Source organism: Typopeltis vanoorti, chromosome 11 (assembly GCF_054136105.1).
Source record: "Typopeltis vanoorti isolate ZY-2024b chromosome 11, IOZ_Tvanoo_1.0, whole genome shotgun sequence".
In the NCBI taxonomy this organism is placed as follows: Eukaryota; Metazoa; Arthropoda; class Arachnida; order Uropygi; family Thelyphonidae; genus Typopeltis; species Typopeltis vanoorti.
The window spans coordinates 58,139,994-58,156,359 of NC_143559.1; the positions used below are offsets into that span (position 1 = coordinate 58,139,994).

Below are 16,366 nucleotides of genomic sequence, written 5' to 3' on the forward strand. Positions count from 1 at the left end.
ATACCCTTTGCACTCAACACCATTTAGTACATCTGCTTCTGAGAGCCAAGTCTCACTAATGCCAATAATCTGAGGCCACAACATATTAAGGCAAACTGAATCCCTTTCTTGATACTCACAGCATTTTGTTTACCCCTCAGTCTACATGACTAAACTGGACAGCTTTCAAATACCTGTTCATATCTAATGCTTTGCTTATAGCATTAGATATGAACAGGATTAATTAGATATTAATCTTTACACTAAGTCCAAACTAGATTAACACACAATCTCATCACTTCATTACTAAGTGTATTTCTATCATTAATATAGTCACTCTTTTGCCACAAATTCTCAATATTATTAATAAACAATTTTTGTCTTTGAAACTAAACATTTCAAAATGAGCAAGACTTGGGCATGAGTTGCCTTGACATGCACTGTTTAAATTACACCCAGATACAGGTGGCTTTTCCTATAGACACAGGAACAGTTTATTAGAGTGAATAATTATTATAATACCACTGTCCCTATGCTTTGATTAGGAACTATTTATATAAAAACCATACTCAACAAAGAGAAACTAGATCCTTGGAATAAATCTTAAACATAAACCTTTGGTGCAACTTTGTTGTGCACCTTTGGTGTGATGGCTGAACTGGATAAAGGTAATGGGTTTACAGTGATACTGCTGGACATGGCTAAGGCATTTGATAGGATACCACATGGAATTCTAATCCGTAAACTACAACATATAGGAATGGATATAGGGTTGGTGAGATGGATAAGTGGGTGGTTGATGGAGAGATATCAGAGAGTAGTTTATTCAGGAGTAGAGTCCAAAAGACAGCCTGTGACTAGTGGTGTGCTGCAGGGTTCTGTTCTTGGACCATTGCTGTTTAATTTGTTCATTAATGATATAGGGAAGGATCTAAGAGGGACAGTTCATTTGTTCGCTGATGATGCAAAGTTGGGTAGGGCAATAGTGAATGCAGAAGATGTCAAAATCTTGCAGGACGACTTGGATAGATTGGAGTTCTGGGCTAAGGAGAATGGATGTCAATTTAATGTGACAAAATGTAAGGTTATGCATTTTGGGGTGAAAAGATTAGCAGCAGTATACCACATTGGTGGAACTGTACTCCAGGAGATTGATGAGGCCAAGGACTTGGGAGTGTTGGTGGATAGGGAGATGAAGTTTAGGGGGCACATTGCAAAAGTGGCTAAATCAGCTCATCGACTCACTTAGTTGTTGAAAAATACTTTGACGAGCAGAGACAAGCAAGTTATTGTACCTCTGTACCGAGCCTTCATAAGACCTCATCTCGACTACTGTGCCCAGATTTGGTCACCTAGGTTTCTTCTTGATGGGGAGGAGGCAGAGAGGATCCAGAGGCAAGTGACCAAGATGATAGCAGGTCTATGGAATGAATCTTATGAGAACAGGTTAAAGATTTGTGGGTTGCAGAAATTAGTGGATGGGCAGAAAAGGGGAGATATGATTGAGACATACAAATTGCTAAAGGGTTTCTATAGGATTCATTCAGAGGATATTTTTGAGATCAGGACTGGTGGTTGGAGAACTAGGGGACACCTATGGAAGCTGAGAAAGAGTGTGGTTAGCAAGGGTGTTAGAGCTGGGTTCTTTACTTTTGGAGTGGTAAATGAGTAGAATAAGCTGCCAGAGTCTGTTGTGGGTGCTATGACGGTGAGTGAGTTCAAGGCAAGGTATGATAGATACTGTGAGAATGTCGTATTGTTGTGTGGACATGTTTAGGGCCTCCCTCGATGAGTCTAAGGACTCCCTGGAGTTGCCCATAATAATAACAATAACAACTTTCCTTAATTTTTCATTAAAATGAATTCAACAGCCTGCATAGGGCCTCCCTCGATGAGTCTAAGGACTCCCTGGAGTTGCCCATAATAATAATAATAACAATAACAACAACTTTCCTTAATTTTTCATTAAAATGAATTCAACAGCCTGCATATTCAGCAATTTAAGAAAACTGAACTCACAATATTAAATGAACTCAAATCCTTTCAACCAAAGGATGCTTAGATTTTAAATAAGTATACAAAGGAGTGATAACATTTCCAAGAATCTGTAAGACAGATGCAACTGCATATAAAGTACAGAGATAGGATTTTTCTTCTCTTCCTCCATCAGGGGAAGAGAAGAAAAATGCCAACCTGGCTACCGAAGCAACTGGATGTTGTGATTTTTGAAGGACTCTCACTTTTTTTTGAAGTGTGGCATGAAGCAAGATCCTGTTGGAAAATGAGTTCTTTGTCTTTCTGGATCTGTGAGACCACTCTTTTCCCCAATATTTTTATGTATTGGTCACTTTTCATCATACCATCACCCACCAGGCACAAGTGATCCTGGACCATCATGTATAAAACAATCCCAGAATATTTTTTAAAGCCGAGTAGGAGAAGTCTTCTCAGCCGGTGATTTGCAAACATAGGATATTCACTCTCATCTGTGAATATGGCCTTCCACTTCTCAACAGTCCAATCTTTGTACACTTTTGCCCACTGGAGCCTCTTTTTCTGAATAGCTTTCATTATCGGTTGTTTCTTTCTTTTTTGGTCTGTGGGCAGTCCTCCCTGCTTCCAGCAATCTTTGACACTGTCATGTCAAAAATTAATCCTGCTAGCTGCCAAGTCTCTATTTAAGTCTGCAGCAGATAATCTTGGATTTATTTTGCTTTTCCTAATTAGTATCTTGGGCAAGTGTAATTTTCCTTTTTTGTCCACAATTTCCTTTCTGTCAGAAGAAAAAGTATCTGTCTCCCTAAACCTCTTTAAAATTTCATGAACAGTACCCAAACCAACTCACTCATTCGCAATCTGTCTTTGAGTCATGGGTGTAAGTGTTGAGAAAGAGTACATATTTTTGGAGGTGGAATCATTTTATAGCTACACAAAGTGAATAACCTTGTTTACACTATTAAAAATGCACAACACTATTAATAAATATTGTAGAGACAGTTAAAACACACAGCACTGAACCATAATAGTGAACCAAAAACTTGATAAAAATTCAGATTTTTTGGACTAAATTGTTTGCTACTATATATATTCTCTTCACAATGTTTTTTGTAGCTCCAGCTTGATGCTAATCATCCCTTTGACCTCAACATGATTAGTCCTCCTGACCTTGGATACTGCTTTCTTCAAACACTATGAGTTAGCCTGTCTCAAAATGGATGTAGAAGGGTTTCCCTCCAAGAAACATTTTCATCCTTCAAAACAGGCTAACCACCTGAGAGCACCAAGAGATAAATGTGATGGCCTCATGGCCTTAGCTGCTTTGGTCATAAATACAAAAACCCAAATTCAAACAACCCTTTGACCACTTCCCATGAACTACTGCCATTCTTTCCTTGCAGCTTGTGCCTTAACACTGTCCCATGTAGCTACCTCTGTCATTCCACATACTGTATATCCCTTCTTAACGAAAAAATGTTCAGTTATAACAAGCACTCTGCAGTCAGAGTGATTATATTTAACTACCATAGTTATAGATACATCATTTTATGTATCTATGCATGAAACACCTGTTTTGCTAACCTTTCCTCACCCATTCTATTTAAGTGGCCATATCATCTTAGATTAGCTCTACTTGCACATTTTTAAATACTAATAATGTCACGTTCTTACCTAGTATCTTAATTTTCAATATGATTCTGCCACTGATGCCATCTGTTCAGATCTCTTAATCTGTATATTCAATAATATACTGAATATACAGGTCTCCTTTGTATAATCATGATTATGGGATGATGGTGTTTATAAGATCACTCCATTCTTTCCTCATAGTTTTGTTGTCTATAGTTGTTTCCATCTTACTTATATAATGCAAAAACAGCTCTATTTCAGATTTCTGAACCTAGAGCTTCCAAGATATGCTGTTATGAAATATACCTTATGACTGTCTCAAATCATTTCCTTAGTTATTTCTTTTGGTTTTAATACCTTACAAATACTTATCATTTTGGTAAGATTTCTACATTTGCTTTTTATCACAGCAAGTTGGTAAATACCTTATGCTTCCTTACAGACAGTGACCTAAAACAATATGCTACCCGTAGCAGTGTTACATAAGATTGTGATGTCAGATTTATTATAAACATGTACCCGAAACAAAATAATAAATGAAGCATTTTGAAAACAACTTTTTCAGTAGCAATTCTGACTTTTTTTTTTTTTTTTTAAGTAGAAACTTTTTGAGGAGGAGCAGGGGGGGGGGGGAATTAGAAGAAGTTTTATAAGGATTTTTCAAATGAAAGTGAGAGAACTGACAAAATTCCTCCTTCCTCTCAGAAACTTTGATATCATCTTCTTAATTTACTGGCTGCATAGTTTTAGCTAATTCAGTTGTAATTACAACCAAGGAATTTCTAGAGATAAAAAGGAAAGAGAGAACTCATAACATTCTACATATGATTCTAAAGAAAAATAATTTAACTTCATTTCAGTCTACCTGCTAAGTAAATTTTGTAACTTCATTGGTAGGCAAGCCCTGCATTGGCATGGAAAAAAAACTTGATTAGCAGAGCATTCTCGATTTCGAATTTACAAAAAAAAAAAAAAAAAAAAAACTACAACTTTATTTACCACCTAGAACTACATTATGGAGAGTATTCAAAGAAAACTACACGTTTGGTGAATACTTACATTCAATTCACTCAGTCCAACGATGGGTACAATTTGCATTGGTACATACATAATACAGCCTCATTTCATCCTGTAAATTTAGAAAGAAAAGTAAATTTCCAGAATTTTTCTTAGTGTAAAAATCTGAGTAAGTAGAGTAAGCACTATAATTACATACTTTTAATACATTACACATGATAATTGCATGGTGTAAACAGGACAGGATTTTACATGTAGATGTCTACATGTAAAATCAGGTGTTAGGTAATGCTATCTTATCATTCACTTATATGGATCACGTTATAAAGTGGCATTAAACCTCATATCAAAATCAAGAACTTGGCTTGCTATTTCATACAGAATCAGCAATAAAAAGACAATGTAAAAAAACAATCAGGAATAAGAGAGAAATTAGCTAGAATACTAAAGTAGCAGTATATAAGATACTGTTCAAGCTAATTTTAAGATGGTATAAAATAACTATGGGTTAGGAAATAACCTTTCATGGATGGGAACAATATAAAATGATCAAAAACCACAGATGTTGCGTTTGAGAAAAATTAGAAAAGTGAACACATGGTAGAATCATTAAAATGAAGGAACTTGATATTGTTAGCATTCAGGAATATGAGGGCAGAGCTAATCTAAGGTGGTTTAGTCAAGTCAAACAATTGGGGGGAAGGGGGGAGTGCATTAAGAAGATCAAAATGTAAATTTGACAATATTGCAGTGTTGCTAAATAGCATTAATATAGAAGATAACTGTTAACAAGAAGCAAGTACTATCCTAAATACTTTTTTTCCTTACAGAGAGTGACTTAAAGCAATATGCTGACTTAAAATGTGATGTAAGAATTTATGTAGAGAAATAATAATTAACAGTTAGTACCTGAAACAAAATAATAAATTATGCATTTTAAAAACATAGGAAATGTTGACAGGAAGTCAGTACTATGAGGGTCGTCTGAAAAGTTCTCAGCCAAGCAATGAAAAAACAAAATTATAATAATTTCAAGATTATTTTTATTTTTCAACATAATCTCCCTTAAGACTAATGCATTTATTCCAGCTATCGTCCAGCACCATTATCCCATTCCTGTAGCGGTTCTCAGTAAGATCTGCAAAATACCCCTCTACAGCTGCAATCACCTCTTGATTCGAAAAATAATGCTGATCAACGAGGAAGAGTTAGTTTTGGGCAGAGACAGAAGTCAGAGAAAGCCAAATCTGGGGAATAGGCTGGTTCTTCCAACAATTCATAGTGCAGATCACTAAATTTTCCCATTGCCAAAACACCTTTGGGCAGGTGCATTGTCCTGATGAAAGATGATTTTTTTTCTTCTGCAAACTAGGTCTTTTCTCACAAATTTTTTCATCTAGTCTGGTTAAAAGATCGGAATAATATTTCCTGGTTGTTTTATCCTTTGCAAGATAATAAACAAAATCCTTTAGCATCCCAAAATACCGATGCCATGACCTTTCCTGCTGATGGAACAGAGTTTGTCTTCTTTGGGGCTGAACAACCGGCTTCTATCCACTGTTTTGACTCTGCTGTGTAATGGTGAATCCAAGTCTCATCCATAGTAATAAATCGATGCACAAAATCAGTTTTATTCTTGTTAAAATGCTCCAAGTACCGTTCAGAGATTTTCATGCGAGTGCACTTTTGATCTGCTATGAGCAAGTGTGGCACCCATCTTGTGCAAAGCTTTTTCATTTGCAATTCTTCATGCAAAATATATCCTACATGTTGTTTTGAAATGTCTATAGTCTCAAAAATTTCATGCACTTATTTTATTTTTTATTTCTGGTGTTGTTACACCTTTTGGACATCCTTCATATGGATCATTGTTTATGGCTGGTATAGCCATGTTTAAACTCGGCAGCCCATTTCTTAATTGTCGAAAATGAAGGAGAAGAGGACCTATAAACTTTTATGAATTTCAAATGAATTTCTTTTGGCATTAAATCTTCTTTTACAAAGAATTTTATAACCTCACGATACTCAATTTTATCCATTTCAAGGGATACAGACAACATGCTCCAGACAGCTGTATAAAACAAACTACTTGATAGAATGACTTGCAATTTCACATGGATGCTTATGACAGATGTACCAACTTAAAAAAAAAAAAAATCTTGCCATCTATGGTCGAGGCCAAGAACCTTTCAGACCACCCTCGTATCATAACCCTGTAGACCCCTTGAAGTTGCATACCAAAATCTGGCGATTACTAAGCAAACAACATACTGACATTAATACGGCTACCTTTTTTTATCACCCTCCCGTATAGAGATCACAAAACTTAAAACACAATAGTGCTGCATGTGAGGAACTGATAAGAGGGAGAGAAGAGTAGATATATAAATGTGTTTGTTGAATAATTGGAAGACAGTTTGGGAGAAAACAGCAGCATAAAGAAGACCACCAAAACACATCTGTTTTTTGTATGTTCCAAAGAACATACAAAAAACAGATGAAATGAAATAGCAGGATCAGAAGTTGGTTCAGCAAGTTTGAAATTGATCTGCATATGGATGTTATACTGGCAGGTAATCTGGTGAAGCAGTATGTATGCCAATGAAAATACCTAGAGAAAAAGTATAATGCAGAAACAGTATCTACAAGTAAGCGTGGGAGAGAGAGAGAGAGAGTGTGTCTAGGAGGCAATAACTCACTTCTGAGCATCAAGATTTCTTAGAGAAGTATTTGTTGCACCATTCCAAATGTAACAGTATCATAAGGGTGTCGCACTGATTAGATCGTCGGCTTGTCGGGAGCTCCTGAAAAGATTAGTAGTATTTTGTGTTAACATTAGATATTTTACTAGAATTTTAAGTAGTATTGTTTGCTTTTTGTTTCTTGCTGTGTCTGTGCAATTTTTGCGTGTTTTCTGTTATTTTAATTATTATTTTTAAGAAAAGATAGCGTACACATGGCACCGATAAAGAAAAAATGGCGGCCAGGTCGCCATGTTTGTTTAAGAGTTTTGATGTAAACGAATTTATGCAATGTGCTGTCTGTGAGATGTATGCCTTGCGAAGAGCGGTGGGAATCTGGTTAGAAAGTGATAGTGGAGTTAATATGTGTAGAAAATGTAAAGAGAATGAGGACTTCAAGCGTGTTTCGAGTGTCGAGAGCGATATCGTTAACGATAGTCAGAATGTAGAAAATGGCGGTGTGCTAGAGAATTGCGTGGTAGTGCCAGATAGGTTTGAATGGTGCGATACACAGAGCTAAAAGAAAACTGGAGCGTATGGAAAAATGTGTGTTGAACGTACCGACAAATAACCGGAGAAAGTCTGTGACAGCAAATAAAAGAATGTTCGTAAACGTCAATAAAATGAAGGAGTGAGTGCTGTATGGGGATTCGCTATTAAGAGGCGTAATAATTGAGAGTTTAACGAAGTCGTACCAGCCGGGTGCGAACATAAAGGACGTCAGCGAATCTATTCGACTGCAAAAACAGAGGGTGAAAGAGATGATAATCGTGGCAGGAACGAATGATTTGAAAGAGGACAAAATGGAAATGATAGAGGATGTGAGGGAGTTGTTTGAGGTAGCAAAAGAGAAGAGTGAGAGAGTTAGGATGGTGAGTATCTTACCGCGGTATAACAGCGAAGTGTTTAGAAAGAGGGCCATAATTGCCAATGACTTTATGCGTGGGTTATGCATGGAGAGTGGTGTGGAATTTGTGGATGTGTGGAATGAGTTCGATGGGCGAAAGGACTTATATAAGATGGATGGGTTACATTTGAATGGAGTTGGTGTACGGAGACTTGAAAGAGTGTTGATGAATGATGTGGAAGTGGATGTACAGACTCAGGGAAACTAGATTTATTAAGAGGGGGGGGGAGTAGATATGCAGACTTTAGGGGGGCAGTTAAGTGTATGAATGAGTATATTATGCCCGAGCGAGTACGACGGACAACAAATCAGAATGGGATAGTTAGTATAAGGCATCAAAGTAGGGATGGGACAAATGGGCTTCTGCAATTCATGTACACTAATGCCAGGAGTATTAGGAACAAGAAGGAAGAGTTTTTGGCCATGGTTGGCACTTCCAGGCCACAGGTTGTCGGTATTAGTGAAACATGGCTGACAGAGGATGATAAAGCTAGTGGGATTGAATGCGACGGGTATAGCGTGTTCAGGAGTGACAGGGTGAATAAAAAAGGGGGGGGAGGAGTGTTATTGATGATAGCTGATGAGCTTCAGCCAAGGAGTATGGAAGTTGAACTGCAGGATGGGGAAAAAAGCACATTTGAGGCTGTTTGGTGTGAGATAGAATCTAGCAGAACAAAATATACAATTGGGTGCTGCTATAGACTGGGTGATGGAGTGGATGGTGGGGATAGTATGCATAAGCAAATAGAAGAAATGAGTGGAAGGAGGGTGTAATTATTATGGGTGATTTCAATTATGGTAACATTGACTGGAAAGAGGAGAGGGCACATGGGAGGAAGGAATTGGATTTTATGCGGTTATTAAAGGACAACTATCTACGGCAACATGTATTGGAAAATACCAGGGGGAAGAGAGTGCTGGACCTAGTATTTGCAACTGAGAATGTGGCTGTAACGAACATGACCATGTTGCCACCAATTGGTGAGAGTGACCATGAGGTCATGACTTGGGAGGTGGCTAAAGGAGTCGAATTTACAAATTTACGAATTTATAAAGGTGTGTGCTTGGCTCAATGCCATGGCATGTAAAACTGCAAGGGCTGGATGTTGATAGTACATGGGAGGTGGTTAAGAACTGTTTGCAGGAGGCAATAGTTGACTGTATACCAAGAGTCCGAATAATAAATCAAGTAGGGGTTAAATGGATGAATAACACTATTAAGCTTGAGCTGCAAAAAAAGAAACAATTGTGGAGGGAATTTAAGGAGAAGGGTGACTATCAGGCGCAGGAACAGTATAAAGCTCAGGCCAGGATTTTGCTTTTCTTACCACAAGGGTGGTAAGAAAAGCAAAAGCAGATTACAAAAGGAAATTGGCCACGCAGGCTAAAGAGAATCCCAAACAGTTTTTTCAATATGTTGCAAGTAAAAGAAAAAATGCTCATGGTAGAATGATCTTAAAAAATGCTGAGGGTAGGGAGGTAACCGAATCAGTCGATATTGTGGAATTACTGAGCGAGCACTTTGCAAGAGTGTATCATCCAGGTGGTGACTTTGCAGGAATGGAAGAACCAACAGCTTATATTGGAATTGTGATGAATGAAGTAGAGGTAACTAGTCTATTACAGAACCTCAATGTCGATACATCTGTGGGATTGGATGGTATACCAGCTCGTGTTGAACGTGAAGCGGCCAAAGAATTGTCAGTGCCCTTGACCATTTTGTTTAATTTGAGCCTCAGGACTGGGTCAGTCCCAAGGGGGTGGAAATAGGGGAAAATAGTTCCACTGCACAAAGGTGGTTCCAAGGCTGCTGTTGAAAATTACCGGCCAATCAGCATAACAGGAATCATTATCAAGGTTTTAGAGAAAATAGTCAAGAGGAAAATACAAGACTGGATAGAAGAAAATGGGATACTGTATCGGGGACAGCATGGTTTTGTGAAGGGTAGGTCATGCCTCAGTAACTTGCTCACGTATTATAACACAGTGACGGCTGAACTGGATAAGGGTAATGGGTTTACAGTGATTCTACTGGACCTTGCTATGGCCTTTGACAGGATACCACATGGAATTCTAATCAGTAAATTGCAGCATTTGGGAATGGACATAGGGTTGGTGAGATGGATAGGAGGGTGGTTGACGGAGAGATATCAAAGAGTGGTTTACTCAGGAGTAGAGTCCACAAGACGGCCTGTGACTAGTGGTGTGCCACAAGGATCTGTTCTTGGACCACTGCTGTTTAATTTGTTCATAAATGATATAGGAATGGATCTGAGAGGAACAGTTCATTTGTTCACAGTTGATGCAAAGTTGGGTAGGACAATAGTGAATGCAGATGACGTCAAAATTTTGCAGGATGATTTGGATAGATTGGAGGTCTGGGCTAAGGAGAATGGATGTCAATTTAATGTGGCAAAATGTAAGGTTATGCATTTTGGGGTGAAAAGATTTGCAGCAGTTTACTGCATTGGTGGAACCGTGCTCCAGGAAATTGATGAGGTACGAGATTTAGGAGTGTTGGTGGATAAAGAATTGAAATTTAGGGGATACATTGCAAAAGTGGCGAAATCAGCTCAACAAATTACTTGGTTGCTGAAGAATACGTTGACAAGCAGAGACAAGCAGGTTATTGTTCCTCTGTATCGAGCCTTGATAAGATAAGACCCCATCTCGACTACTGTGCTCAGATTTGGTCACCTAGGTTTCTTCTTGATGGGGAGGAGGTGGAGAGGATCCAGAGGTGAGTGACCAAGATGATAGCAGGTCTATGGAATGAATCTTATGAGAACAGGTTAAAGATTTGTGAGTTGCAGAAATTAGTGGATGGGCAGAAAAGGGGAGATATGAATGAGACATGCAAATTGCTAAAGGGTTTCTATAGGATTAATTCAGAGGATATTTTTGAGATCAGGACTGGTGGTTGGAGAACTAGGGGACACCTATGGAAACTGGGCAAAAGTGTGGTTAGTAAAGGTGTTAGAGCTGAGTTCTTTACTATTAGAGTAGTGAATGAGTGGAATGCGCTCCCTCAGTCTGTGGTGGATGCTGTGACAGTGAATGAGTTTAAGGCAAGGTATGATAGATACTGTATGAATGTCGAATAGTTGTGATGAATATGATTTGGGGCCTCCCTCGATGAGTCTAATGACTCCCTGGAGTTGCCCGTAATAATAGTAATAGTAATAATAAGGTCAGGAGATTTATACAGAATTTATATTTGAGAGTTGTACTACCAAATCAGTGTCTTGAATACTCAGTAAGCCTTGGATGTGATGCATTTTATTTCTGCCCAAGAAGAGAAAGCTAATCTTAATAGAGTCAGAATATAAGGAAGTGATCTTTCCCTTACAAGATTTTTATGTTGAGCACCCTGCATGAAGTTGGTTGATCGACCTATAGTACATTAGTACTGAGTGTGAGTAATGAGCTGGGAAAGGAGAAACTGGTTTATATTTCATTTGAGGCTTGTATGTTGTATTTCTTGGGAAACACTTGAGGAATGAGGGGTGGGGAGAGATTCCACAATACAGTAGTAGCGAAGATGGAGGAGGAAAAGAAATTTATTCTGCAGGTTTGGAGTTGAAATGAAAGGGTGGCAGCTGCATATGTTTCAGATTTGGTAGAGTGTGGAGGAATTATTGATGCTAGTTCATATGGACATTTACCATGGAAATACTCAGAAGATATATATATATATACTACAAAAACCAAACATTTATATGAAAAAGAGTGGAGTCAGTTGATATGAGATGGGTCATTAATCAATCTGACTTTGCACTCAGTCAAGTATTCTGAGCTCTTAGGAACACCACCCAATAGATGGACAGATTTGATTTGTATAAGGCTGACAGCTGATCAGAGGCAAAGTAATACCTTAAGCAAAAAAAAAACCCATTTCTTTGAAAGTTAAGGAGATGATGGCTGTAATGTGTTTATGCCAGGAGAGGTTTGAAGACAGGGTAAGAAATCTCATCTAGTTTAGAGATTTGAATGTCGCTAATAACATTAATACTGGCTGTTTCTTTTTTGTGAGAAATATGAGAGTATTATGTTTAGCTAACACTGAAAGGGAAGGTTATCTGAACCACAGTTCTAATCTCTAAGTCATGTTTTGTGCATTTCTGATCTTCAATTAATCTCCACTGCTCTCAAAATTAAAAGTAGTGAAAATTGATGTACTGTAAGTTGGTGATTTGCGTAGCACAAATGGGAGGGCAAGGTGCAATCATCAGTGGAACTGACTAATGGGTTGGCAGTCAACTGAAGCAAGTCATTAATATACAGAAGAAAGAGGAGTGGATGAGAGAACAGAACCTTCTTTATATATACATGCCACTTCACACACCACCATCCCGCCCAAAAACTTGGAAGTTTAAAAACATTAGCTTCCAGGGCAGAGTGAATTTCATCCCAAACAGCACTGACCCTTAGCAAAAATCCTTAAAAAGAACAAGAAACTCCCATCCTCTAAACTAATGATATCATTATATCATATCACTAACTACCATATTATTATTAACATCCGACCTCCATGGAGTTAGAAACTAATCGTGGGAGGTATGAACTATCACACAGAAAGCTTATCCAACCATACCTTAAACTGATTCAGTGTGTCTACATTAACACACTTAGGCAATGCATTTTACTCACAAACCACTCTCTGTGCAAATAACTTTCTGTTCTCTCCTTATACAGTTTCTAGTGATGGCCTCTTGTTCTAACCTCCTCCTCCAAATCTATGAAAAATTTCTTCTATGTCAACCTGATAACAACCCCCCCCCCGACTAACTTATATGTCTCAATCATATTCTCCCCTCCTATTCACAAGACTTTGCAATTCAATTTGTTTTTATATTCCAAAGACCACCGACCACCTTTGTGAATCTTCTTTGGATCCTTTCTAACATATCCTCTTCACCATGAAGCTCAGTGACCAAATCTGTGCACAAAATAATCCACATGAAGCTGCCTGATCAAGGTCTTATACAAAGGAGTAACCTATCTTTTTTTGCATGTCAAGGTCCTCCGCATTATCACCATTATCTGATGTAATGACTTCAGAACTTGTGCAATGTGGTCCTTTATCGACCATCACTTCCACATCTCCTTGAAAGTTTCCTTAGAGTGTATACTTTGCATCCCATCGTTACTTATCAAATTTCAAAAACTTACACTTTGCCAGTGAACTGACAGTTCCACTTACCTGCCCATTCATACAATCTATTCAAGTTCTCCTGTAAGGTCATAACATCTGCTTGACTCTGCATTCCTCTCCCCAATTTCGCATCATCTGCAAACAGATGCATATCACCAATTAAGACAATCCCAATATCCCCAATACAGATCCCTACAGCACACCACTAGTGACCCACCTCCTTTGAGAAACTGTATCCCCATATAGAACTTTCTGATACCTATCTGAGCACCAGTCACCAATCCAACTAACTAGTTCCAATTCCATTTCTTTCAGTTTATTTAACAGCTTGTCATGTGGCAGTCTAGCAGAAGACTTTTGAAAATTTAAATATACCACTGTATATGCATCTCCCTTGTCCAAGACATTGGTTTCCTTGTTAAGTAAAATACGATCTCCCTTTAACAAGCCGATGCTAATAACCCCAGAGAATATTGCTTTTATCAACCAATTTCTGTATCCCAGTTCTCACCGATCTCCGGTACCTTAAACACAACTCCACATATACAGATTAGCCTATAATTTGTAGCCATAGCCATTGATGTTGCAGTGAAATACTCACTGCAGCATCAATGGGTGGAATAGCCAAACTCTTCTAGAGGGGGTGATATCATAATGGGATCTTCTCGATGTTCCAGATGAGGAAATATGTTAAGCACTTAAAGATCAGGGAGTGATTGGTATGAAGCACAGCCTGATACATAAAGATGGTCACCTGGTTCTGAATCAGGAACATCACACCTAAACCTCCAACATCTGTAAAAAGCAGGGTATCTTAATTGTCCTGTTAGGCTGTACATTCATAATCCACTGAGATATTTTAAATGTCAGAAATACAAGAGTGCCCAATGTGGTGGCGGTAAAGAGCATGATAATCTTATTCTATAAAGAAAGCTGTCAGGGAGATCATCCAGCCTACTCATGAACATGTCAGAAGTGGATGAAAAAAAATACAAAAGATATTAGTATGCTAAGAGGAAGCTACTCAAAACTCATATCATATACAAAAATTCCCCATATCTGAACTCTGTGATCGTGAGTGCTTCTATGTGTAGTGTGTCAGACTTACTCCTGAAACAACTCCAAAAATGATCCCACTTGATGAGAATCCACTTGTCAAGGAATTCACCTAAAGATAAACCAGATACCAAATAAAATGATGAATACTTCTGTATTACAAAAGTAAACAAAAACTCACCAACTGATCCTAATATTGGATAATATATTAAATGTTTTCCAAGAAGAAAAGATGAACACTTGCCTAAATCAATAGTGAAAATTGGATAAGCCTACAAAGTCAAAATAACAGGAACGTTTCTAAAGTGGAACTGTCATGGGTTTCACCATAATATTGACGACATCAATTTCTGCTGAATCACCTTTCTGTTTCGGTCTGCAGAAAACATTAATACCCAGTGAAGCTCCAACCTTAATGAATTTTACTTTGACCGTAAAGACAGAAGTGGAGATGACCTGGCCCATGATAGTGTAACTAACCTAATGGGCAATTGTACTCCTTTCCAACAAGTCCAAGCTTAATACTGCTCTGGAAACAGTAGTAATTTGCATTTCTGTGTGATTTCGTATTACAGTATGTTCCATTTATTTACCTCTGAGTTGCAAGTTAACACGTTCATTGCCAATCACGCGATATCGTGTGATGCGAGTTCTCACCAAATGGCCGATCACGCGTTATTGCATGGACGTCGCTATCAAGTTTCTAAGCGGAATAGTATAGTGGCCACAGCGAAACGGTGCGTAATATTTATATTGGCCACTAGGAAAGGGATCAACTTTTGTGGAGTGGGGATGGCCACCAGCCATTATCTATTGTTTATGTTAGCCAGTGCGCACAGTGGCGGCATTCGGACAATGCGACGACGCGACGATTTTGTTTAGTTATTCGTTGATTTAGCATGCTTGAAGTTTGGTTTTTATTTATTTTGAGTATTGTTTTTGTTTTTGTTTTTAGTAAGTTCCCTATAAATGTTGATTTTTGATAATTATTTTTTTCTATTTGTACGTTATTTTTAAAAATTCTATGTGATTATAAAAGACTCATAATTAAAGTTATAATTCAAGGTATACAGTTTTGGTCGTTTTTATAGATAGAAATACACTTTTATTAATACAGACCAGTATTTTACAAATAAACATTTATTAAAACCTACCAGTTTCGCCAGCAAACTGTCTGGCTTTTTCAAGGTATTACGGAGATATGAAAGTAAATGCAAATTAAAAGGAACATAAAAAACGTTGTAAATCAAACTAGTATCTATGGTTACACGTTTCGCGTGACAAAGATGGCTTATTGTTCTTATTCATTATCACGCATGCGTGTTTGTTGTAGACTTGTAATGTGATTACTGGCTAGCTGTAGTTCAGATTGACTGAGAGAGAGGATCAAGTTTTTCCACGAACTGTTGAGAATTATACCCTGATTTCTGTTGAGGTTTCCGCCGGTTATTAGTACTATTGTGGCTTCCTTAAAAACACGATGCCTGTAGTCGTCATCGAGATATGGCATGGAGCTGTTTTGCCAATCTATCGTGTGGTTAGACGTGCAGAAATGATGTGCTAAGCCCGAAGAAATGCTTCTGTTGTGGTTTACATCACCAACATGTTCTTTTTGTCTAATTTCTAAACTTCGTGAAGTTTGTCCAATGTAGGCAAGACCACAGGAGCAGGGAATGTAATATACTCCTGGATATTTGTAGAACGGAACTTTATCTTTTGGAGATCCTAAAACTTGTCTGATGTTGGTGGTTGGTTTGAAGACCACTCTGATGTTGTTGGCTCTTAGTATTCTTGCTATTTGATAAGAAATTGACTTGATGAAAGGTATCACTACAGTAGAAACGTGCTGACGGTGGGATTCTTCTTGTCTGGGGTTGTCATTGT

The 16,366-nt window shown here is 38.0% G+C and overlaps 1 protein-coding gene across 1 annotated transcript in view; it reads right to left on the minus strand.

Moving 5' to 3' along the window:
- Positions 1-16,366, minus strand: part of Polr2I (RNA polymerase II subunit RpII15) — an 86,627-nt gene that overhangs the window by 24,681 nt on the left and 45,580 nt on the right. The window contains exon 6 of the mRNA XM_090400037.1: positions 4,666-4,735. Within this exon, the coding sequence (XP_090256163.1) occupies positions 4,673-4,735 (63 nt within the window). The 3' untranslated portion in view covers positions 4,666-4,672. The remainder of the gene's footprint in view (positions 1-4,665; positions 4,736-16,366) is intronic.